The following is a 25352-nucleotide window of genomic DNA, read 5'->3' as shown; positions in this document are numbered from 1 at the left end:
AAACACAGTCCTTAATGCTGAGATTTCAAAAGAGGAACTGGAAGAGGCGGTCAAATCACTAAAGCTCACTAAGTCTCCTGGCCCTGACGGTTTCACAAATGTCTACTATAAAAGATTCTTGCCAACCCTATCCACGCATCTGCTAAAAACATTCAACCATTTCATGGAAGGGAACCAAATCCCTCCAACAATGTCTCTAGCCAATTTGGCAATAATACATAAGGAAGGCAGAGACCCGATGCAATGTGGAAGCTACCGTCCAATCTCCCTCCTCAACAGTGATCTCAAGCTGTATAGCAAAATTTTAGCAAACAGATTAAACCCAATATTACCGAGGTTAATTAACATTGATCAGGTAGGATTTGTTACGGGGAGACAAGCCTCTGACAACACCCGAAAAATAATCGACATTATCGATCATGTCCACCTCACAGGCACCAAAGCACTACTGTTAAGCTTAGACGCAGAGAAGGCGTTCGATAGAATATACTGGCAATTTCTGGACCAGACTATGTGTAAATTTGGCTTTAAAGACACATACCTAGAGGGGGTCCGTAGACTATACCAAAATCCATCAGCAACGGTAAAACTACCAGGGGGGACTAACCAAAGATTCGAGATAACTAATGGGACTCGACAGGGGTGCCCCCTATCTCCTCTCCTCTTTGCGCTAACGATAGAACCACTGGCTTCAGCAATACGACTCAATAAAGACATCCAGGGAATAGATATTGGAAATAGGCAGCATAAAATTTCTCTATTCGCAGATGATGTCATCTTAACCCTCTCCAAACCCCAAACCTCATTACCCAACCTTCAAAAAGAACTCCGAGACTTTGGAAAAATCTCAGGATATAAGATAAATAATGACAAATCAGAAGCCCTGAACTTAAGTCTGCCAGAGCCAGAGGTGAAACTCCTCAAACTAAACTTTAATTACCGTTGGAGTTCCTCTTGTATCAAATACTTGGGAGTTAAGATATCGAGGACCTACCAATCACTATATAAACATAACTATCCGACCTTGTTCCATAAAATCAAACAAGATTTGGAAAAATGGGGAGGATATCAAATATCATGGATCGGGAGAATGATCTCGGTCAAAATGAATATACTCCCTAGATTATTATATTACTTCCAGACTCTCCCGGTCCACATCCCTGGCTCAGAATTGAAAAATATTCAAAAATCAATCTTCCATTTTATTTGGCAAGGTAAAAAACCTAGAGTCCCCAGGTCAGTTCTCTTGGCTTCAAGGGGGAGAGGAGGACTGGGAGTTCCAGACATTACAAAATACTATCTGGCCGCACAATTGAGACAGGTGGTAGTCTGGAACGCAAGCCCAAATCAATATTGCTGGCTGGATATAGAAACGCAATATGCCGGAACGCCTTCACTGCCGGCTTGCCTATGGTCCCTGAGCAGGGAGGACATGCAAAATAACAAATTCAAATTAGGCCCAATGAGACACACTTGGGAGACCTGGACGAAAAGTAAACTCAAGTACAAGCTCACATCGCCACAATCCCAACTCATACCAATCCACAGAAATCCGAAATTTCCACCTGGCTGTGAGCCCAGACAATTTGACCAATTTCAAACCAAAAACATTAAAACGATTGCCGACCTCCTGAGCCTCGGGAAGTTCCTGAGCTACCAAAATCTACAAACCAAGTATGACATACTAGGACTGAACGTGTTCAAGTACCTACAAATTCGGCACTTTCTCCAAACATTATCCCCAACATTGGAATTTCCCCCTCTCACAGGTTTCGAGCGACTTTGCAGCGAAACAGATCACCAGAAAGGTCTAATAACACAAATTTGCACAGAGCTAGGAGAGACTACAGAAGTCCCCACGCATGACTACATGCTGCATTGGGCAGCAGAATTGGATATAGTTATAGACCGAGAGGACTGGGAAAGTATTTGGGAAAATGCCTCAGGAACTTCCATATGTACCACAATCAAAGAAAACATCTACAAAATACTGTTCCGCTGGTATCTCACTCCAGTCAGAATAAATCAAATTTACCCTCTGGCATCCGATCTATGTTGGAGAGGCTGCGGTCAAAAGGGGGACATGGCCCACATTTGGTGGACATGTCCGGAAATTCAGAAATACTGGGAAACAACACAAAAATTAATAGAGGAGGTCACAGACCTCAAAATACCTGTTGAACCGCTGACCTACCTGTTGGCCAGGCCCCTAGACTATCTGGACCGACCAACAGGAAAATTAGTCTCCTTCATCCTCACGGCGGCTAGGTGTGCGGTGGCAGCCGCCTGGAAGAAAGTGTCTCCCCCCTCGAAACAAACAATAATAAGAAGGGTGCAAGAAGTAATGGACATGGAGAGATTGTCTGCTTTCCTTAAGAGGTCTTCTACCTCATTTACAGCAATTTGGGACCCATGGTACACCTATTTGGCGCATATAAGACGAAACGCCCCCTAACAAACTAGAAACCCAATCCACATTAAAGCCCAAACCAAAATCACCAAGGTTCTGGGGATCATGACCACCCCCCGCTATACCCTTTGTACCCTCTCCACCCTCCCCCCCCCCCCCACACCCTGCCCCCCCTTCTCTACTCCCTCTCTGTTTCCATACTCGCGCCTCCCTGATGGACTTCATGAGATCAGGGAAGCGTTGAGCCTTTTCTTTTCTCTTTTCTCTCAAGAAAAAGAAAAAATGTACATTAGGCTGACATATTGTTTATACCGTACCTAGCATGTAATTGTTTAACTGCCTAATAAAAAATTTTGGAAAAAAAAAGAAAAGGTATATAAACCGCTCATCCGCATATGATATTTTGCTAAGATGCGATATTCAACAGGTGCTTCGAGGGAAAAGAATATATTTTACAGAGTAGATCCCAAGAGGATCAGAAAAGGCTCCCTCATATAATAAGCACTCAATGTTAGTACACTGTGGTGAGACTTACAATAGTCTATCGGTGTCAATACCTTAAGATAGATATCAACACAGCCATATATAATTAAGTCATATATTTTCGAGTCACATGAATACTCACAATCATAGAGTATGCAATATCAGAATGTCTTTAGTTAAATATACCTTAAGTAATTTGGACCTGTATTGACCTTATGGGCAGGTCTTTAGGATAGACCATTCCTACACTACCCTATATTAGTTTCATCATCCATTTCTATATCATTATACCAACACAGCCATATATAATTATTCACAGCGATCAATACAGGCAGATCCTCATGACCATTCCAAGAAAGCTCACCTATCCTACACCATTGAATGTTAATTTATTTTCACTTATTGTATCATCACCTTTTATATAAATTAGACACCAGACCATTTATGCATACGTTTATTATGAGCTTTTTTAACATAGTAGCATTGCATCAGTCAACCACATCTCCTTGTTTAACCCAATTACACATGAATAGATTGTATTTTCATTTTGGGATATACATCAGCTAGTCATTATCCTGATATGTTCCACAGCTAACAACAACACCAGTGCCTTTTAGCCCTACAAGAGGTTAACACTGCAGAATATAAGACACTTCGCATAACGGCGAAGTATCCTTCTCCAAACCCGATTGGATCTCGGGCAGAAACCACGCCCCCATGACCCAGAGGGGCGGGATATCTTTCCCTATAAAAACTCACCGGCATAGCAAGGGAACACAACTCCTCCCCTTGAAGAAGCGTGTCAGTCTACGCGAAACGATCGTCGGGACGTGGTGACGTCACGAGTGACGTCATCAGAAGTGGCAGCGTCAGCGAGTAGAGACAGCAGCATTTTGGAAGACAGGCTTGTATCGATACAGGATATACAGCGAATTACATGTGTGCGCCAAGTGGTTTTCCCGCAGTGGGGGCTTCCAGCCTATAACCACACACACTAGAGATATTTGAACCTGCAATATCGGTGTATTAGTCTTCCTAAAACGGAATTATTTGTGCCAACCACGGGATGATTATATCCTTTAGCTACCAATAATCTGACTGTGATATCATATGTTTTGGTAACATCATTAAGCAGGGACAGCAGTGTTTTGAATACAGGCTTGCACTAGGCTAGCTAACCCTGCACATGTGTTTTTGAGTGGTCTTGCCCACAGTGGGGGTTTTCCAGCTTACCATTTACTTTTCACTAGAGACACCAGAATCTACCATATCGCAGTAGGGACAACATCGAATTGAACATAGGCTTGCATTAAAGCAGCAGATTTTTGCAAGTGTGTCTCACGTGGTATTGCCCGCAGTGGGGGCTTTCAGCTTACCATCTATACTCTACAAGAGATACTAGAATCTACCATATGGTTATATTGGGCTCTTTGGAAACGGAACCCTCTTGCACTAACTTGCATCACTCACGGGATGACCAGACCCCAGAGCTATCAACACATTGTATATTTAGTGTCCCGAACAAGTACAACCTACGGCGAAATCACTCAGACACTTCAGGGATAATAGAAATACTATCCCTCACCTATTCTGTCCCTGCAGGGTCATACACAGTATATATGATTCCTTATACCCTTGGATAGAGGTAACCTACATACTTAGCTAGCTATAGAGACTACATCTCCGATAATACTCTTTCCGCCATTTAGGTTTGAGAGAGCACACTTACCTGCTTGTCCACTAACAGTCAAAATCGCTATTCAGACGTCTGTGGTGAATATACTATAGCAATATACTGCTAGTTCACCCAACCACTTCAATATGGGGTATTTTTAATGTTTGAATGTTTCATATGTGTTTTTAATCCTGATCAATTAAGTAATTAATAAAATTTTATTATTTTTCCTAATCTAATCCGGTCGAGAAGGGCCACACTTTGTCCTATCTTAAGGTATTGACACCGATAGACTATTGTAAGTCTCACCACAGTGTACTAACATTGAGTGCTTATTATATGAGGGAGCCTTTTCTGATCCTCTTGGGATCTACTCTGTAAAATAGTCGTCAAGGTCAGCAAGATCAGCGCAATCTAACGTGTCCAGCGCAGGCGCAACGGCTACCAAGGCGCGAGCCACCGCAGAGGCCGCAGGTGCCAGGGCCGAATATGGTCGGAGAGAGGCAGCCGTAAGGGCAGAAATAGCGCGCATAGAAGAGGAGGAGCAGAACGCTGCCAATGCCGCCGCTGCCAATGCCGCCGTCGCTGCCATTGCCGCTGCCAACGCCACCGCACGTAGAAAGGCCGAATTGGACGCGGATCTGGAAGCTCTTAGCAAAGAAGAGGACGCCGCCGCCATAGCCCAAGCCGAAGTCTTAGAAGCAGCTGCGAGACAGGACGGCGGGGAGCAACCGTACAGACGGATAGCCTCAGAGGATCCAATCCAACGCACCGAAGACTACGCAAGAAGCCTCTTCAGTGTAAACACCAGCGCACCATCTCAACACGACGGGAGCGACTTCACAGACACCGAAGACTTGCTAGGTCCACGTGGAGAAGACGCTGTTCCTTTAAGGGTACACGCTACCTGGGACCGCCACAGCCGCTACAGTGATCCATACGCCAGCGCGCACACAGATGCACTACAACAGGCTCGCAATCCAGGTACACCCACACGGGAGAACACAGCCCCTCACACTGACCAACAGTCATCAAGCGTCCACGCCAAGGAAGAGGCGACCGCACGGACCCTCCCAGCAACTTCCTCAGAATGTGGCCAACACGCCGATGCCTCAGGCCTGACAGACATGGCCAAGTACATGATCCGGCGTGACATGGTGCAAACAGGACTTACCAACTTTGACAACTGTCCCGAGAACTACCGTATGTGGAAGTTCGCGTTCAAGGACGCAATCAAGAGCCTGGGCGTCTCAGCTACGGAAGAACTCAGGCTGCTAGCCAAATGGCTAGGAAAAGAATTCATGGAACAAGCAAAGAGACTCGGGGCAGCAAATGCGAACCACCCCCAAGTAGGTCTTGACCTAGTATGGGAAAGGCTAGAAGAGTGCGACGGTAGCCCCGAAGAAGTCGAAGATTCGCTCTTCAAAAGAGTCGACAGCTTTCCCAAGATCACAACTAAAGATTACTCGAAGTTACGAGAGCTCGGGGACCTGCTGCAAGATCTGGAGTTTGCAAGGAAAGACCATTCCTTAACAGGTCTCAACATCCTAGACTCAGCTCGCGGAGTGAGACCCATCTTGGAGAAGCTACCCTTCAAACCTCCAAGAAAGGTGGATTTCACAAGGCTCCAAATACAAAAGGGAGAAGCAAGTCGGCTTCCCTCATTCTCATTCTTCTTGAGCTTCATCCGCGAAGCGGCAAGGACAAGGAACGATCCCAGTTTCATCTTGGGTGCGCAAACCACACACAGTGCAAGCAGCCTGAGGAATGAGAGACCAGTGGCGAGATACGGTAACACTCAAACACCCATCTCGGTCCACAGGACGGACGTGTCCCCCACGACCCAAACTACTCCCGATCAGTCGGTCACCGGAGACGAGGAACCAAGGGACCCAAACAGGGAATGTCCCATACACAAGAAGCCACACCCGCTTAACAAGTGCTTTGGGTTCAGGATGAAGTCCCAAGAGGAACGCAAGAAGTTACTCAGAGAATTCGGAGTTTGCTTCAGGTGCTGCAATTCCACGACTCACCTAGCCAGAGACTGTAAAGAAGACATCAAATGTGTAGTGTGCAAAAGTGACAAGCACGTGACATCGCTACATCCAGAGGCGCTGACACTCCACCAACTCAACAACACATCCTCCATAGCGGAGCATGGCGGGGAGGAAGGAGAAGGAGAGCCAACATCTGTCACGTCTCAGTGCACCGAGGTTTGCGGAAAAGGATGTGACAAAATGTCCTGCTCCAAAATATGCCTTGTCGCAGTGCACCCCCAGGGACAACCTGAGATGGCTATTCGGATGTATGCAATCCTCGATGATCAAAGTAACAGATCATTGGCGAAGACGGAGTTCTTCAACTTATTCAACTCACAAGACAATGCCTCACCCTACACCCTCAGAACCTGTGCAGGGTCAACTGAGACGACAGGGAGAAGAGCAAGCGGTTACGTCATACGTTCAGTGGATAACAGTGAAGATAGCTCTCCCCACACTCGAGTGCAACCACATGGCCGCAAACAGGGACGAGATTCCTACACCAGACGTGGCACGCCATCACCCGCACCTCAGAGGAATAGCCAACTACATCCCGCCGGTAGAATAAGGCGCCAAGATCCTACTGCTGCTCGGTAGGGACATCTTGAGGGTACATAAAGTCCGTAAACAGCGTAACAGACCCCACAACGCACCATACGCCCAAAGACTTGACCTAGGATGGGTGATAGTGGGCAACGTGTGCACTGACAAAGGGCATGGACAAGACTATGTTGACGCCCGCAGAATGGTGATAACAGAATGTGGACACACATCCCTCTCTGAACCATGTCTTGGCCATCTCCAAGCGACAGGAAGGCCAAGTGAAGAGAAGAGACAAGGTCATACCCGTGAGATCAACAAAAACATCCTCACATCAGGGGGATGTGACAATGGCCTAGGATGCTTAGTGGTTCAGACAACCAAGGATGACGAGTCGACTCCACCGAAGGAAGAAAGTAACCTCCCAAAGGTGACCGACAAAGGGATCGTCCAAAAGACAAGAAACAATCAGACAGTCCTCTTGAGAGCAATGACACAGCTGAGACGTACAGCCATTCCTCTCCACAGAATATAAAACGACAAAGCAGCCAGCTGCCACGGCTGGAATAGCCGCAAAAGATTGCACCCTGCAGGTGTAACCACAGGGGCAAAAAGACTGTTCTTTCACACACATAAGAGGAGACAGTTGCAGAGACATTTCACAAAAGGATTTACAAGGACAAAAGAGACTGTTCTTCGTCATGTCCAGGGAGAAAACAACCTCCTGAGGGCAGTCAACAAAGAGACACAAAGGCGTATCACCAAAATACGTGGAGACGTTCTCGTGCAAGAGGAATGCACCAATGACTTAGGGTGCACAGCGTTCCAGACCACAAGGGACGACGACAAGCAAAAACCATCGATGGAAGATAAAGGATTCCTGAGGTTAACGGTCAAGGAGCTTGTCAAAGACGGACCGGGCAGTTGGGCGAACCCGCTACCATTCCGTTCACCAAGAAGGCGCCTCCCAAACAATGGAGAACATGCCATCTCTAGGTTCACTTCGCACTGCTGCGACCTACAAAGGGAACCGGAGACCAAAAACAACTTTGTGGCTTTCATCCAGAAGATATTCCTTACCGGCCACGCAAAGCCAGCACCTCTAATGAAGAAAGGTGAAGAATGCTGGTACCTCCAGTCATCTGGGGTCTGCCACCCTCAGGAACCCGATCAAATCCGGGTAGTGTTCAGCCCCAGCGCTCAGCCCCAGGGAGTCTCCCTGAATGACGCCCTCTTTACTGGACTAGATTCGACAACCAGTTTTCCAGGAGTGTTGTTCCGCTTCCGCAAGGAGCCAAAGGACATCTCTTTCTGCCATACGCCAGGTGATAGAGTGACAGGCTACCACGACTGGCATACCTACAAGGGGATGCACTCTGTAGGTAAAACTACAGATACAAAAAACTGTTCTCTCACAAAGCTAAAAGAAAACAGTGCCAGAGACTTTTACACAAAGACATTGTGGTGCAACCAGCTAACCTGGAGCTGTGCATCCACCCTGCATCCTTTGCCAAAGAACCTTGGCCAAGGGACTTTGAAACCAGTGATACCGGCCGTTGTCACATCGCTATGTGGACATGGACTCTTGCATTGTTTAAGAATGTGATGTTATCTTTGTTATGCATTGCACATATGTTCCACATATTCCAGGTATATAGTGGTATCTCCAGATACCAGGCGGGGAGTATCATGGAACAAGAACCCCATTTCTGCCTGACCCCCCTTCTGCTTGTCAGCTCCTTAAGTTCAGCTGCAGGCATTTGTTCCACATACACACACCGTGCCTGTGTGATGTATCAATATGTTGCCCTTTCTGCCTGTGAGCAGGTAGCCAGTGAGTTGCTACAGCAACCTCTGAGATTCTTCTCAGAATGGGCTATTCTGCCCTCCCCTCTTGTTTGTTTCCAGATAGTCTGTCCCAAGACTATTCCTGCTACCCAGAATTCCCTCACACTTCCTTTTACCTTCAACATTGGCTCAGTGAGTACGTTCTGTTACCTCTCTACTGGCAAGGCCATATCCTTTTCACCTGCCCTTACTACAAAGCACCCACAGAGATACACTTTTCCAACACAAACATCTCATCCACAAGTGCCTGTTTTTATTGCTGCTTTCCTAAATAAAGTGAAGAAAATATACAGTACTTGTTGTGCTTTGGAAAGAGGGCTGAGTTGAAGCTAGCTGGGTTCATTCATACCCCAGACATGACCCTGGATCCAGAATACTCCCCACTCAACCACTTTCCTCCCCCCTCCTCACCCTCCTTTCCCCACTCCTAACCCTACTCTTCTCCTCTCCCCACTCCCCCCTTCTCTCCCCACTTCCAAACCCCTCCTCTTCCACTCACCCCCTTCCCTCCTCTCTCCACTTCCCAACCCCTCCTCTTCCCTCCCCTCCTCCTCTTGCCACTCACCCCTTCCATCCTCCCTCCTCTTCCCACTCACCCCTTCCCTCCCCCTTCTCTCCCCACTCACCCCCTTCCCCCCTCCTCTCCCTGCTCACCCTTATCTCCCCACTCACCCCCTTCCCTCCCCCCTCACCCCCTTTCTCTCCCTCTCCTCTCCCCACTTCCCCCTCCCTCTTCTCCCCACTTCCCCCTTCTCCACTTCCCCCTCCCTCCTCACCCAAATCACCCCCTTCCCTTCCCCCACATCCCCCTCCATCCTTTCCCCACTCACCCCCTTCCCTTCCCCTTCCTTCCCCCACTCTCCTCCATTCGCCCCCCTCCTCGCCTCACCTTACACAGTTGGGCCACCATGGACACTCTGGGCTCGGTTCTGGCAGCTTCGGGGTCCACGTTATCTTCTCTGAAGAAGAGCAGAATCTTCTCCTGGTCTCGGTCCTCTTTCTCCACCACCAGGGACTTCACAAAGTGCGGGTCTAATAGGGGGTGGGGGGGAGGGGATGAATAATGGGGGTGGGGGAGAGGGAAGGGGGAGAGGGGAAAGGGCAGGGGGTTATTGCATGGTAAGACGCTTTCATTAATCCCCCCCATTCATCTGTATACATCTCTCCCTCCCCTTTCTTTTTCTCTCTCCTCCCCTCATCTTTCCCTTTCCCCATCCTTCTTTTCCCCTCTACCCCTCTTTAATTTCTCTCTTACCCCTCTTTTGCTCCCTTATCTCTCTATCTGTCTCCCCCTCCTTTCTCCCATCTCTCTCTTCCAATTCCCCCCTCCCTTCCTCTCACCCTCACTCTTTCCCACTATCGTTCTCCATTCCTCCCTTGCTCTCTATCCCATCCCTCCCGCTCTCCCCACCTCTCTTTGTCCCCCCACTCTCTCTCCTCTCCTATATCTCGCTCTCCCCTCCTCTCTCTCCCACTGTCTCGCTCTCCCCGCCTAAATCTCGCTCTCTCCCTCCACTCTTTCTCTCCCCCCACTCTCTCGCTTCCCTCCTATCTCTCTCGCTCCCGCCCACTTTCTCTTGCTCTCCCCACTTTCTCGCCCCTCCTATCTCTCGCTTATCTCTCGCTCGCCCCTTCTATCTCTCGCTCGCCCCTCCTATCTCTCGCTTATCTCTCGCTTGCCCCTCCTATCTCTCGCTCGCCCCTCCTATCTCTCGCTCGCCCCTCCTATCTCTCGCTCGCCCCTCCTATCTCTCGCTCGCCCCTCCTATCTCTCGCTCGCCCCTCCTATCTCTCGCTCGCCTCGCTCGCCCCTCCTATCTCTCGCTCGCCCCTCCTATCTCTCGCTCGAACATCCTATCTCTCGCTCGCCCCTCCTATCTCTCGCTCGCCCTTCCTATCTCTCGCCCCTCTTTTCTCTCGCTCGCCCCTCCTATCTCTCGCTTATCTCTCGCTCGCCCCTCTGATCTCTCGCTCGCCCCTCCTATCTCTCGCTCGCCCCTCCTATCTCTCGCTCGCCTCGCTCGCCCCTCCTATCTCTCGCTCGCCCCTCCAATCTCTCGCTCGCCCCTCCAATCTCTCGCTCGAACCTCCTATCTCTCGCCCCTCCTATCTCTCGCCCCTCCTATCTCTCTCGCTCCCGCCCACTTTCTCTTGCTCTCCCCACTTTCTCGCCCCTCCTATCTCTCGCTTATCTCTCGCTCGCCCCTTCTATCTCTCGCTCGCCCCTCCTATCTCTCGCTTATCTCTCGCTCGCCCCTCCTATCTCTCGCTCGCCCCTCCTATCTCTCGCTCGCCCCTCCTATCTCTCGCTCGCCCCTCCTATCTCTCGCTCGCCCCTCCTATCTCTCGCTCGCCTCGCTCGCCCCTCCTATCTCTCGCTCGCCCCTCCTATCTCTCGCTCGAACATCCTATCTCTCGCTCGCCCCTCCTATCTCTCGCTCGCCCTTCCTATCTCTCGCCCCTCTTTTCTCTCGCTCGCCCCTCCTATCTCTCGCTTATCTCTCGCTCGCCCCTCCGATCTCTCGCTCGCCCCTCCTATCTCTCGCTCGCCCCTCCTATCTCTCGCTCGCCCCTCCTATCTCTCGCTCGCCCCTCCTATCTCTCGCTCGCCTCGCTCGCCCCTCCTATCTCTCGCTCGCCCCTCCAATCTCTCGCTCGAACCTCCTATCTCTCGCCCCTCCTATCTCTCGCTCGCCCTTCCTATCTCTCGCCCCTCTTTTCTCTCGCTCGCCCCTCCTATCTCTCGCTCGCCCTTCCTATCTCTCGCTCGCCCCTCCTATCTCTCGCTCGCCCCTCCTATCTCTCGCTCGCCCCTCCTATCTCTCGCTCGCCCCTCCTATCTCTCGCTCGCCCCTCCTATCTCTCGCTCGCCCCTCTTTTCTCTCGCTCGCCCTTCCTATCTCTCGCTCGCCCTTCCTATCTCTCGCTCGCCCCTCCTATCTCTCGCGGGCCCCCATCCCTCGCGTTCCCCTCCTATCTCTCCCCTCTCTCTTCCCCCCCCTCCTCTCTCTCGCTCTCCCCCCTCTCACTCACTCTTTGACATGAGTCTTTCCCCTGTGTATAAGAAGGGGTCACTGCCGTAGACTTTTTTGAATTTCGGCATGTTCGCGTTCCCGTTGTTTGATCGCTTGATCACCGTCGAATATATTTGATTCCCTGAGAGACAGAGAGAGAGAATTAGAGTGAGGGGAGAGAAGGATAAAGGGGGAGGGAGGAGGAGAGAGAAGGATAAACGGGGAGAGAGGAGGAGAGAATGAGGGGAGAGAAGGATAATGGGGGAGAGAGGAGGAGAGTGAGGGGAGAGAAGGATAAAGGGGGAGAGTGTGAGGGGAGAGAGGATAAAGGGGAGAGAGGAGAGAGAGGGGTTTAATTAAACGTTTGCACTCTTATAAATGGCAGGTTTACCGCGCGCCCCAGTCACACGTTACCGCGCCCCAGTCACACGTTACCGCGCGCCCCAGTCACACGTTACCGCGCCCCAGTCACACGTTACTGCGCGCCCCAGTCACACGTTACCGCGCGCCCCAGTCACACGTTACCGCGCGCCCCAGTCACACGTTACCGCGCGCCAGTCACACGTTACCGCGCGCCCCAGTCACATGTTACCGCGCGCCCCAGTCACACGTTACCGCGCGCCCCAGTCACACGTTACCGCGCGTCCCAGTCACACGTTACCGCGCGCCCCAGTCACACGTTACCGCGCGCCCCAGTCACATGTTACCGCGCGCCCCAGTCCCACGTTACCGCGCGCCCCAGTCACACGTTACCGCGCGCCCCAGTCACACGTTACCGCGCGCCCCAGTCACACGTTACCGCGCGCCCCAGTCACACGTTACCGCGCGCCCCAGTCACACGTTACCGCGCGTCCCAGTCACACGTTACCGCGCGCCCCAGTCACACGTTACCGCGCCCCAGTCACACATTACCGCGCGCCCCAGTCACACGTTACCGCGCCCCAGTCACACGTTACCGCGCCCCAGTCACACGTTACCGCGCCCCAGTCACACGTTACCGCGCGCCCCAGTCACACGTTACCGCGCGCCCCAGTCACACGTTACCGCGCGCCCCAGTCACACGTTACCGCGCGTCCCAGTCACACGTTACCGCGCGTCCCAGTCACACGTTACCGCGCCCCAGTCACACGTTACCGCGCGCCCCAGTCACACGTTACCGCGCGCCCCAGTCACACGTTACCGCGCCCCAGTCACACGTTACCGCGCCCCAGTCACACGTTACCGCGCCCCAGTCGCACGTTACCGCGCCCCAGTCACACGTTACCACGCGCCCCAGTCACACGTTACCGCGCCCCAGTCACACGTTACCGCGCGCCCCAGTCACACGTTACCGCGCGCCCCAGTCACACGTTACCGCGCGTCCCAGTCACACGTTACCGCGCGCCCCAGTCACACGTTACCGCGCGCCCCAGTCACACGTTACCGCGCCCCAGTCACACGTTACCGCGCCCCAGTCACACGTTACCGCGCCCCAGTCACACGTTACCGCGCCCCAGTCACACGTTACCGCGCCCCAGTCACACGTTACCGCGCGTCCCAGTCACACGTTACCACGCCCCAGTCACACGTTACCGCGCCCCAGTCACACGTTACCGCGCCCCAGTCACACGTTACCGCGCCCCAGTCACACGTTACCGCGCCCCAGTCACACGTTACCGCGCCCCAGTCACACGTTACCGCGCGTCCCAGTCACACGTTACCACGCCCCAGTCACACGTTACCGCGCCCCAGTCACACGTTACCGCGCCCCAGTCACACGTTACCGCGCGCCCCAGTCACACGTTACCGCGCCCCCCAGTCACACGTTACCGCGCGCCCCAGTCACACGTTACCGCGCGCCCCAGTCACACGTTACCGCGCGCCCCAGTCACACGTTACCGCGCGCCCCAGTCACACGTTACCGCGCGCCCCAGTCACACGTTACCGCGCGCCCCAGTCACACATTACCGCGCCCCAGTCACACGTTACCGCGCCCCAGTCACACGTTACCGCGCGCCCCAGTAACACGTTACCGCGCCCCAGTCACACGTTACCGCGCTCCCCAGTCACACGTTACCGCGCGCCCCAGTCACACGTTACCGCGCCCCAGTCACACGTTACCGCGCCCCAGTCACACGTTACCGCGCCCCAGTCACACGTTACCGCGCGCCCCAGTAACACGTTACCGCGCGCCCCAGTCACACGTTACCGCGCGCCCCAGTCACACGTTACCGCGCCCCAGTCACACGTTACCGCGCCCCAGTCACACGTTACCGCGCCCCAGTCACACGTTACCGCGCCCCAGTCACACGTTACCGCGCGCCCCAGTCACACGTTACCGCGCCCCAGTCACACGTTACCGAGTGTCCCAGTCACACGTTACCGCGCCCCAGTCACACGTTACCGCGCGCCCCAGTCACACGTTACCGCGCGCCCCAGTCACACATTACCGCGCCCCAGTCACACGTTACCGCGCCCCAGTCACACGTTACCCGCGCGCCCCAGTCACACGTTACCGCGCGCCCCAGTCACACATTACCGCGCCCCAGTCACACGTTACCGCGCCCCAGTCACACGTTACCGCGCGCCCCAGTCACACATTACCCAGTCATTGGGGGTTGGCGGGAGTCTAAGTGACTGGGGGTTGGGGGGGAGTCTTAGTGACTGCGGGTTGGGGGGCTGTCTCAGTGACTGGGGGTTGGGGGGGAGTCTCAGTGACTGAGGGTTGGGGGGGAGTCTCAGTGACTGAGGGTTGGGGGGGCAGTCTCAGTGACTGGGGGTTGGGGGGCAGTCTCAGTGACTGGGGGTTGGGAGGCAGTCTCAGTGACGGGGTTGGGGGGGGAGTCTCAGTGACTGGGGGGGAGTCTCAGTGACTGGGGGTTGGGAGGAGTCTCAGTGACTGGGTGATAGGGGGGAGTCTCAGTGACTGGGGGTTGGGGGGGGAGTCTCAGTGACTGGTGGTTGGGGGGGAGTCTCAGTGACTGGGGTTGGGGTGGGAGTCTCAGTGACTGGGGGTTGGGGGGGAGTCTCAGTGACTGGGGGTTGGGGGGCAGTCTCAGTGACTGAGGGTTGGGGTGAGAGTCTCAGTGACTGGGGGTTGGGGGGGAGTCTCAGTGACTGGGGGTTGGGGGCAGTCTCAGTGACTGGGGGTTGGGGTGAGAGTCTCAGTGACTGGGGGTTGGGGGGCAGTCTCAGTGACTGGGGGTTGGGGGGCAGTCTCATTGACTGGGGCTTGGGGGGGAGTCTCAGTGACTGGGGGTTGGGGGGGAGTCTCAGTGACTGGGGTTGGGGGGCAGTCTCAGTGACGGGGTTGGGGTGGAAGTCTCAGTGACTGGGGGATAGGGGGAGAGTCTCAGTGACTGGGGGTTGGGGAGAGTCTCAGTGACTGGGGGATAGGGGGAGAGTCTCAGTGACTGGGGGTTGGGGTGAGAGTCTAAGTGACTGGGGGTTGGGAGTCTCCGTGACTGAGGGATAGGGGGAGAGTCTCAGTGACTGGGGGATAGGGGGAGAGTCTCAGTGACTGGGGGATAGGGGGGGAGTCTCAGTGACTGGGGTTTGGGGGGGAGTCTCCGTGACTGAGGGATAGGGGGGGAGTCACAGTGACTAGGTGTTGGGGTGGAGTCTCCGTGACTGAGGGATAGGGGGGGGAGTCTCAGTGACTGGGGGTTGGGGTCTCAGTGACTGGGGGTTGGGGGGGAGTCTCAGTGACTGGGGGCTGGGGTGGGAGTCTCAGTGACTGGGAGTTGGGGGGGGGGAGTTTCAGTGACTGGGGGTTGGGGGGGAGTCTCAGTGACTGGGGGTTGGGGGGGGAGTCTCAGTGACTGGGGGTTGGGGTGGGAGTCTCAGTGACTGGGGGTTGGGGGGGGAGTCTCAGTGACTGGGGGTTGGGGTGGGACTCTAAGTGACTGGGGGTTGGGGGGAGTCTCAGTGACTGGGGGTAGGGGGGGCAGTCTCAGTGACTGGGGGTTGTTGTGGGAGTCTCAGTGACTGGGGGTTGGGGGGAAGTGTCAGTGACTGGGGGTTGGGAGGAGTCTCAGTGACTGGGGGTGGGGGGCAGTCTCAGTGACTGGGGGTTGGGGGGGCAGTCTCAGTGACTGGGGGTTGTTGTGGGAATCTCAGTGACTGGGGGTTGGGGGGAAGTGTCAGTGACTGGGGTAGAAAGGGGGTGGGGGGTGATAGACAGCACTCTGACACAATGACTTAGCGAGGTTGCAGGGTGCACGGAACAGGAAGGGACCCGAATTCCCTTCAGAAGTACTAACAAGCCAAAAAATAGTACCAGCACTCTCTGTCTCACAGCTACAGATATAAGCGAATACCAGTGTAGGGAATATGAATAATTTAATGACACTAATAATAAACTGAAAATATAGCAACAATAGCCAATACGCCAATGCAAGAATAAATATCACCATAGAGAAAATCAAAAAATAAAAGGGGGTAGATGGGAAAGAAGGAGAAGGGGAAAAAACATGAAAGAAAAGGAAAAAATCACAAAAATGGAAAAAGGAAAGCAAACTAGGGGGGCGACGTTTCGAGGGGTGACCTCTTCATCTGGCCCATTCCCCCTGGTCCCAAAGGGTCCCAGAGGTACTTCCCTAAGCCTTCCCTCCCCACTGTCAAATAATCCCACACTCAGCTAATGATATAAATCTAAAGTATAAAGAGAGCAAATCACAAGAGGGCAATCGCAGATATCAAATATCAAACAATGAATGTAGATACAAGAGTATTGTAAAAGACACAGAACATATGCAGATATCAGATGTCAATCAGTGAACAAGTATAAGCAAACCCTCTATCAACAGCTCCTGGTGCCCTGTCTCAGTGACTGGGGGTTGGGGTCTCAGTGACTGGGGGTTGGGGTCTCAGTGACTGGGGGTTGGGGGGGAGTCTCAGTGACTGGGGGTTGGGGGGGAGTCTCAGTGACTGGGGGTTGGGGGGCAGTCTCAGTGACTGGGGGTTGGGGGGGAGTCTCAGTGACTGGGGGTTGGGGGGCAGTCTCAGTGACTGGGGGTTGGGGGGGAGTCTCAGTGACTGGGGGTTCGGGGGGGAGTCTCAGTGACTGGGGGTTGGGGTCTCAGTGACTGGGGGTTGGGGGGGAGTCTCAGTGACTGGGGGTTGGGGGGGAGTCTCAGTGACTGGGGGTTGGGGTCTCAGTGACTGGGGGTTGGGGTGGGAGTCTCAGTGACTGGGGGTAGGGGGGCAGTCTCAGTGACTGGGGGTTGGGGTGGGAGTCTCAGTGACTGGGGGTTGGGGTCTCAGTGACTGGGGGTTGGGGGGAGTCTCAGTGACTGGGGGTTGGGGGGGAGTCTCAGTGAGTGGGGGTTGGGGGGGAGTCTCTGTGACTGGGGGTTGGGGGGGAGTCTCAGTGACTGGGGGTTAGCGTCTCAGTGACTGGGGGTTGGGGGGGCAGTCTCAGTGACTGGGGGTTGGGAGGCAGTCTCAGTGACTGGGGGTTGGGGGGCAGTCTCAGTGACTGGGGGTTGGGGGGGAGTCTCAGTAACTGGGTCTCAGTGACTGGGGATTGGAGTCTCAGTGACTGAGGGTTGGGGGGGAGTCTCAGTGACTGGGGGTTGGGGGGAGTCTCAGTGACAGGGGGTTGGGGTCTCAGTGACTGGGGGTTGGGGGGGAGTCTCAGTGACTGGGGGTTGGGGTCTCAGTGACTGGGGGTAGGAGGGGAGTCTCAGTGACTGGGGGTTGTGGGGGGAGTCTCAGTGACTGGGTGTTGGGGTCTCAGTGACTGGGGGTTGGGGGGCAGTCTCAGTGACTGGGAGTTGGGGGGCAGTCTCAGTGACTGGGGGTTGGGGGGCAGTCTCAGTGACTGGGGGTTGGGGGGGAGTCTCAGTGACTGGGGTCTCAGTGACTGGGGGTTGGGGTCTCAGTGACTGGGGGTTGAGGGGGGAGTCTCAGTGACTGGGGGTTGGGGGGGAGTCTCAGTGACTGGGGGTTGGGGGGAGTCTCAGTGACAGGGGGTTGGGGTCTCAGTGACTGGGGGTTGGGGGGGAGTCTCAGTGACTGGGGGTTGGGGTCTCAGTGACTGGGGGTAGGAGGGGAGTCTCAGTGACTGGGGGTTGTGGGGGGAGTCTCAGTGACTGGGTGTTGGGGTCTCAGTGACTGGGGGTTGGGGGGCAGTCTCAGTGACTGGGAGTTGGGGGGCAGTCTCAGTGACTGGGGGTTGGGGGGCAGTCTCAGTGACTGGGGGTTGGGGGGGAGTCTCAGTGACTGGGGTCTCAGTGACTGGGGGTTGGGGGGGAGTCTCAGTGACTGGGGGTTGGGAGTCTCAGTGACTGGGGGTTGGGAGTCTCAGTGATTGGGGGTTGGGTGTCTCAGTGACTGGGAGTTGGGGTCTCAGTGACTGGGGGTTGGGGTCTCAGTGACTGGGGGTTAGGGGTGAGTCTCAGTGACTGGGGGTTGGGGGTGAGTCTCAGTGACTGGGAGTTGGGGTCTCAGTGACTGGGGGTTGGGGTCTCAGTGACTGGGGGTTGGGGGGGGGAGTCTCAGTGACTGGGGGTTGGGGGGAGTCTCAGTGACTGGGGGTTGGGGTGGGAGTCTCAGTGACTGGGGGTTGGGGGGAGAGTCTCAGTGACTGGGGGTTGGGGTGGGAGTCTCAGTGACTGGGGGTTGGGGTGGGAGTCTCAGTGACTGGGGGTTGGGGGGGGAATCTCAGTGACTGGGGATTGGGGTCTCAGTGACTGGGGGTTGGGGGGGAGTCTCAGTGACTGGGGGTTGGGGTGGGAGTCTCAGTGACTGGGGGTTGGGGGGGAGCCTCAGTGACTGGGGGTTGGGGTTGGAGTCTCAGTGACTGGGGGTTGGGGTGGGAGTCCCAGTGACTGGGGATTGGGGGGGGGAGTCTCAGTGATTGGGGGATCGGGTGGCAGTCTCAGTGACTGGGGGTTGGGGGGGAGTCTCAGTGACTGAGGGTTAGGGGGGGAGTCTCAGTGACTGGGGGTTAGGGGGGGAGTCTCAGTGACTGGGGGTTGGGGTGGGAGTCTCAGTGACTTGGGGTTGGGGTGGGAGTCTCAGTGACTGGGGGTTGGGGAGAGTCTCAGTGACTGAGGGTTGGGGTCTCAGTGACGGGGTTGGGGGGGACTCTCAGTGACTGGGGGTTGGGGGTGGAGTCTCAGTGACTGGGGGTTGGGGTGGGAGTCTCAGTGACTGGGGGTTGGGGTGGGAGTCTCAGTGACTGGGGGTTGGGGTCTCAGTGACTGGGGGTTGGGGGGAGTCTCAGTGACTGGGGGTTGGAGGGGAGTCTCAGTGACTGGGGGTTGGGGGGAGTCTCAGTGACTGGGGTTTGGGTGGGAGTCTCAGTGACTGGTGGTTGGGGAGAGTCTCAGTTACGTTGGGGTGGGAGTCTCAGTGACTGGGGGTTGGGGTGGGAGTCTCAGTGACTGGGGGTTAGGGGGGGAGTCTCAGTGTCTGGGGGTTGGGGAGAGTCTCAGTGACTGGGGGTTGGGGTCTCAGTGACTGGGGGTTGGGGGGGACTCTCAGTGACTGGGGGTTGGGGTGGGAGTCTCAGTGACTGGGGGTTGGGGTCTCAGTGACTGGGGGTTGGAGGGAGTCTCAGTGACTGGGGGTTGGGGGGGAGTCTCAGTGACTGGGGGTTGGGGGGAGTCTCAGTGACTGGGGGTTGGGTGGGAGTCTCAGTAACTGGAGGTTGGGGTCTCAGTGACTGGGGGTTGGAGGGAGTCTCAGTGACTGGGGGTTGGGGGGGAGTCTCAGTGACTGGGGGTTGGGGGGGAGTGTCAGTGACTGGGGGTTGGGGGGGAGTCTCAGTGACTGGGGGTTGGGGTGGAAGTCTCAGTGACTGGGGGTTGGGCTGGAAGTCTAAGTGACTGGGGGTTGGGGTGGAAGTCTCAGTGACTGGGGGCTGGGTGTCTCAGTGACTGGGGGCTGGGTGTCTCAGTGACTGGGGGCTGGGTGTCTCAGTGACTGGGGGCTGGGTGTCTCAGTGACTGGGGGCTGGGTGTCTCAGTGACTGGGGGTTGGGTGTCTCAGTGACTGGGGGCTGGGTGTCTCAGTGACTGGGGGCTGGGTGTCTCAGTGACTGGGGGCTGGGTGTCTCAGTGACTGGGGGATGGGGTGGAAGTCTCAGTGACTGGGGATGGGTGTCTCAGTGACTGGGGGCTGGGTGTCTCAGTGACTGGGGGCTGGGTGTCTCAGTGACTGGGGGCTGGGTGTCTCAGTGACTGGGGGATGGGGTGGAAGTCTCAGTGACTGGGGATGGGTGGGCCTCACTCACTGGAAGGTGGAATTATTGATGGGTTAAAGAGGGTGCCATTATCGATTGACACACAGTTTCAAGTCTGCAATGGACAAGATGCCTCCAGAGACCTCGCGCTCGTACAAAGTCTGTGACTTTGGCCCATTAATAACAATCTGACAACACTTCCTCTATATGAACACGTTCTCTTTGTCATCACTTCCCCTAAGGAAGAGTTAGACAACATGACAGACGGAGTGTCAGCTGTGCCGGATACACATTAAAACTGTAAGAGAGGAACTGTTATCGTCATCTACAGTATTCATCAACATTACAACATTACAATACAGCAACTAACTGTAGCTTGAAAGATTGGGACCCATTCTGAAAGCTTTTAATACCCTACAGGGGTGAGCAAACTTTTTATGCCGAGCCCCCCTTTTCAACCATGAAATTTCTCGCCCCCCCCCCCCCCCCTGCCTGATGTAATCAAAATCTCATGAAAAAATCAACCTTTATTAAACGGTATACAATGTAAATACAAATATGTCTGTATACTTACATATTTTAACAGCTCGCGCTGGCAAAATTAGGCTGCGTCCACGCTGCCACTGAGAGCGGTGACATCACCAACTCTCCAAGCATGAGCACAGGGTGTCCTGCATCATTTTGCAAGCACGAGCGGGGGGCGTGGATCGGGGCTATTTCTGTGTGTAATGTGTGTGTTTGTGCTTGTGTCTGTGTTCTGTGTGCATTGACTGCTGCCGAGCGTGCTTCAAAGTCATTTGTGTATATCTCCCCAAGCTGCAAGCTTGGGAGAGCGCCCGTGCACAAAGGCAATGCTTTTGGGGGGGCATTCATCCACCTCTTTGCTACCTCCCTTCCCTCTCTCCCCCCCCTTTTTTTCCCTCCCCCTCCCTTTTTTCCTTCTCCCATTTGCCTTTGTATTCTCCCTGCTCTTTGTCTTGCTGTCCTCAATGTCATCCACACTCCTACCTACAGTATTATGTATTTTTTGTTGTTGCAGAGGATCGCACGAAGCAGGCTGCCAGCGGAGGAGAGCAGGAACACAGCGCTATAGCAGGGCAGACACCGGAAGGAGGGGCGTTTGACATGACAGCGCTGGGGCGTGCTCCTCCCCCGTACCTCCGCAACACCCGCGTGTGCACACACACCATCACATGGCCGCCTCCTGCACTATCCTGTTCACCCGCCTGCACCCAGCTTGTTCGGCCGCCGGCGCACATCTTCTTCGGCCGCCCGCGCACAGCTTCGGCCGCCCGCGCACAGCTTCGGCCACCCGCGCACATCGTCGGCGCCCGCACACATCTTCTTCGGCCACCCGCCCGCACATCTTTGGCTGCCCGCCCGCATGCGCACAGCTTCTTGGCCGTCCGCACGCACACAGCTTTTTCGTCCGCCTGTGCACAACGTCTGCCGGCCCGCACACACCAGGTTTCGCCGCAAGACGCCTGCGGCCCCCCTAAATAATCTTTCGCCCCCCAGTTTGCACACCGCTGCCCTAGATAACCACCTTCAAGATTCCATAAACCATTGTCCGATCCATATATATTCTCACACAACGCCACCATGTTGGCATATACCAACAAATAAGGAGTGATTATGTCTAACAGGCCGGAAAAAAAGTCGCCAAGATGTCAAAACGGGCAGAAAATCTATGTTCTAGTAATTATCGCAAATGTCCAGAGAAGCTGGAGGTAGATTTTCTCAGTGGAGTTGTCCTCTATCTCCACAACTATTCCACCAGATTTTCCAGCCATGGGCAGGAGTTATAAGGAGCGGTTATATGAGCTAATATGAGGAGTTATAGGGAGCGGTTATATGGGGTAATAGAAGTTAAAAGAAGGGGTTATATGGGGTAATAGGAGGAATTATAGGTAGCAACAACAGTTTCTGGCTGATCTTACCAGCTGCCCTTGGTACGGCATCGACTTAATTCCCGACCCCGATTCTGTGCTCGACTATTTCCAAGCTAAGTTCTTAAAACTCTGTGGTACCCATGCTCCACTATGCAGAATAAGGGTACGGGGGGCCCACCTTCCTTGGGAAACAACTGACCTTATAGCACTCTACCATTTCAGGGATGCCTTGTGGAAAAGCTACAACGTAACTGCCACTGATCTCAATCACTACAGATGCCTGCGGAATATGTGCACAAGGCAAACAAGGCATGCAAAAGCACAATATTACTCTGACAATCTCCACCAGAATACATCAAACCCAGCTAACCTCTGGAAGTTTATCAACAACATATTCCAGCCTCCTAACCATCAACAACCAAGTAATATCACTAAGGGGGATATTACTCTGACAAACCCCACCGACATTGCAAATGCATTCAATGATTACTTTGTGGGGTGTGCCACTAACTTATTAGCGAAACGCAACCCAAACCACAAACCTGTCCCAGTATCTGAAGAGGAGATTTGAAGAGGCAGAGGCCCCAACATGGGGTCGTAGGCTCCTTAAGGGCTGCGACGTCCTGATCGGCGTGAGCTTGGGGGTCGGCTACCCCCCCCCTTCCCCCTCGGAGTGGGGAAAGCTGCTTCTCCCCTCCCATGCAGGAGGAGAGGGTATAAAGAGTGGGTCCTCAGGGGAGAGAGTCAGAGCTAACGGAATTCCCACCCACCCATCCCCAATGTGTTGCTATTGTATTGAGCTGTTGGAATGTTATATTAACATGATTTTGTATCACACAGGAGCAGTTTGTCTCCTCGTCACAGCGGAGCTGCAGCGCCAGCCAAGCTCAGGAGACGGAGAAAGAGCGAGGACTTTAGAGTCCGTCCCTCAGCTGGAGCCCCTAGAACAGCGCGGCAGGCTGGAGGCGCCGGCTGTAGGGCCGGGCCGGCCTATGCCCAATCAACGCTGGGAAAAGGCTGGGCGACAGCTTTAGGGCTGGGCCAAAGCTGACCCTAGGGGCGGGAGGGGGAGGGAAGCAGCCCAACATCGGCTGATAAGGATCTCCCCCTCCCATTTTGCGGTGCTCTGGGGGGGGGGTGAGTGTGCACAGCCAATTGCTGTCTGCAGGGCAAGGATCTCCCCCCCCCCCCCCCCATTCACATGCTACGGGCGGGGGGAGGGAGCGCGGCCAATCGCTGGCCGCTGGGCAAGGATCTCCCCCGAATTCGCATGGATCATGCTTGGCTGGCGGGCAGGCTGGTAGGATTTTAACAGCGGATGTTAAAATAAAGCTGTGACCTTTCCTTCCAACATTGTGTGGTCTCCATTATTTGGTTTAGCGTCACAAAGGAAGGGCGGCGCATAAAGCCTTTAACACAAGCGCTCCTCAAACTAAAACTAAGCAGCCAATGTGGACCTGACTTACTACAATCTAGGTTCCTACGACTTGGTGCCCCAGCCATTGCCAAACCAATTGCTTCCATAGTCAACTCTATCCTGTCTGCAGGCCATATCCCTAAGACCTGGAAAGCTGCTAGAGTTGTCCCAATCTTCAAAAGTGGGGACAAAAACACTGTCTCAAACTACAGGCCAATCTCACTTCTCCCAATTCTATCCAAAGTCATGGAAAAATGTGTCCACTCCACCCCAATTAAGCGATTACTATAACAAGACAAATTTCCCTAGCCAATTCCAATCTGGCTTTCGACCCAAACACTCCACCGTAACTACCCTGCTAAAAGTTTGTAATGAAATCCAGTGTGGAATGGAACGGGGACAACTCACTGGTGCAGTATTCCTAGATTTTGCAAAGGCTTTTGATACAGTTGATCATGCTATCCTGCTTAACAAACTCCAGAGCTCTGGAATAGGGAAGCATGCTTTAAACTGGTTTCACTTTTACTTATCAGGTAGATCCCATCATGTGTCCATCTCGGTCTCTAACTCCAACCCCCTGGATATCACCTGTGGTGTCCCGCAAGGCTCTGTTCTGCAGCCCCAACTCTTCTCAGTGTTCATTAATGATCTTCCCACAGCTTGTAAGGAAGCCTCAATACACATGTATGCAGATGACACAATCCTATATGCACACAGCCATAGCCTCTCTGACCTTCAACACGTACTTCAGTCTGACTTTGAGATTTGGCAATTGGATTTTCCAAAACAAACTGTTTTTAAACACTGACAAGGCTGTAACAATGGTATTTGGGACCAAGACTAAATTTCTAAAGCTTCCAGTGACTGCGCTCCAGATGAGAACCAAGTCGAATTATATCCTAGGCCCTGTTACCAGTTTCAAATACTTGGGCATATAGTTTGACTCCCATTTAACATTTGGGATGCACATTGATACCCTGACATCCAAAACCTATGCCAAACTAGAGGTACTTTATAGCAGGGATGCGCAAACTTTTCTTGCTGCGCCCTCCCTGGCTGCTCTCCTCCGTTGTTGCGCCCCCCACCTCGCGCGGGGTCCTGTGACATCACGTGACCCACAATGTCATTTGACGTCACATTACCATGGCAACCGTTATGTCACATGACCCAATGATGCTGCGTTGCCTGGTCACACGTCCTGAAGTCGGCTGAACCTCAGTAAGTAGAGGTTGCAGAGGCCTCGCCCAGCCCCCACCCCCCGGCATTTCATTTAAACGCATGGGGGAAAAGTGCCGGACCTCTGCAACCGCCCCCCCCCCCCCCCAAAATATCTCCCCCTAGTTTGCGCACCGCTGACTTACAGGAACAAATCCTCCCTATGTCTCCTGCTCAGAAAGCGTATCGCACAGCAGATGCTAATGCCAATTATAGACTATGGAGACATAGTATACGGCTCGGCTCCTCAAACCCACCTTAGCAAACTTGACACCCTCTACAATTCTATATGCTGTTTTGTTCTCCAATGCAACTACAACACACATCACTGCGAAATGCTCAAAGAACTAGATTGGTCATCACTAGAGTCTAGGCGCAAAGTTCACCTTTCCTGTCTTGCCTTCAAATACTTTCTGGGCAAGCTACCCAGCTACCTGAACAAGCTCCTCACCCCTACCACACGCAGCACTTATCACCTGAGATCAGACTCCAACACACTGTTCATGGGGAGAGGTTAAATGGGGTAATAGGTAGGGTGACCAGATTTTCAAAATGAAAAACCGGGACACTGTAAAACATTATTTATAAAACAATGTACATCACGTCACCCCCCCCCCCCCTCCTCGTTGCCATGACAACAAGACACTAA

The 25352-nt window shown here is 53.8% G+C and overlaps 1 protein-coding gene across 1 annotated transcript in view; it reads right to left on the bottom strand.

Moving 5' to 3' along the window:
• Positions 1-3506: 3506 nt before the first annotated feature.
• The window catches only part of LOC142479731 (semaphorin-7A-like), a 50585-nt gene continuing 28739 nt past the window's right edge, over positions 3507-25352 (bottom strand). Inside the window, exons 6-8 of the mRNA XM_075582605.1 lie at positions 12029-12151; positions 9885-10027; positions 3507-3512 (exon numbers count right to left, since the gene is read on the bottom strand). Of these exons, the coding sequence (XP_075438720.1) occupies positions 3507-3512; positions 9885-10027; positions 12029-12151 (272 nt within the window). The remainder of the gene's footprint in view (positions 3513-9884; positions 10028-12028; positions 12152-25352) is intronic.

The sequence above is a fragment of the Ascaphus truei genome, unplaced genomic scaffold (genome assembly GCF_040206685.1).
Source record: "Ascaphus truei isolate aAscTru1 unplaced genomic scaffold, aAscTru1.hap1 HAP1_SCAFFOLD_241, whole genome shotgun sequence".
Classification (NCBI taxonomy): Eukaryota; Metazoa; Chordata; class Amphibia; order Anura; family Ascaphidae; genus Ascaphus; species Ascaphus truei.
Note: the sequence above shows the minus strand (reverse complement) of the source record. Positions and strands in the feature narration are given on the sequence as shown.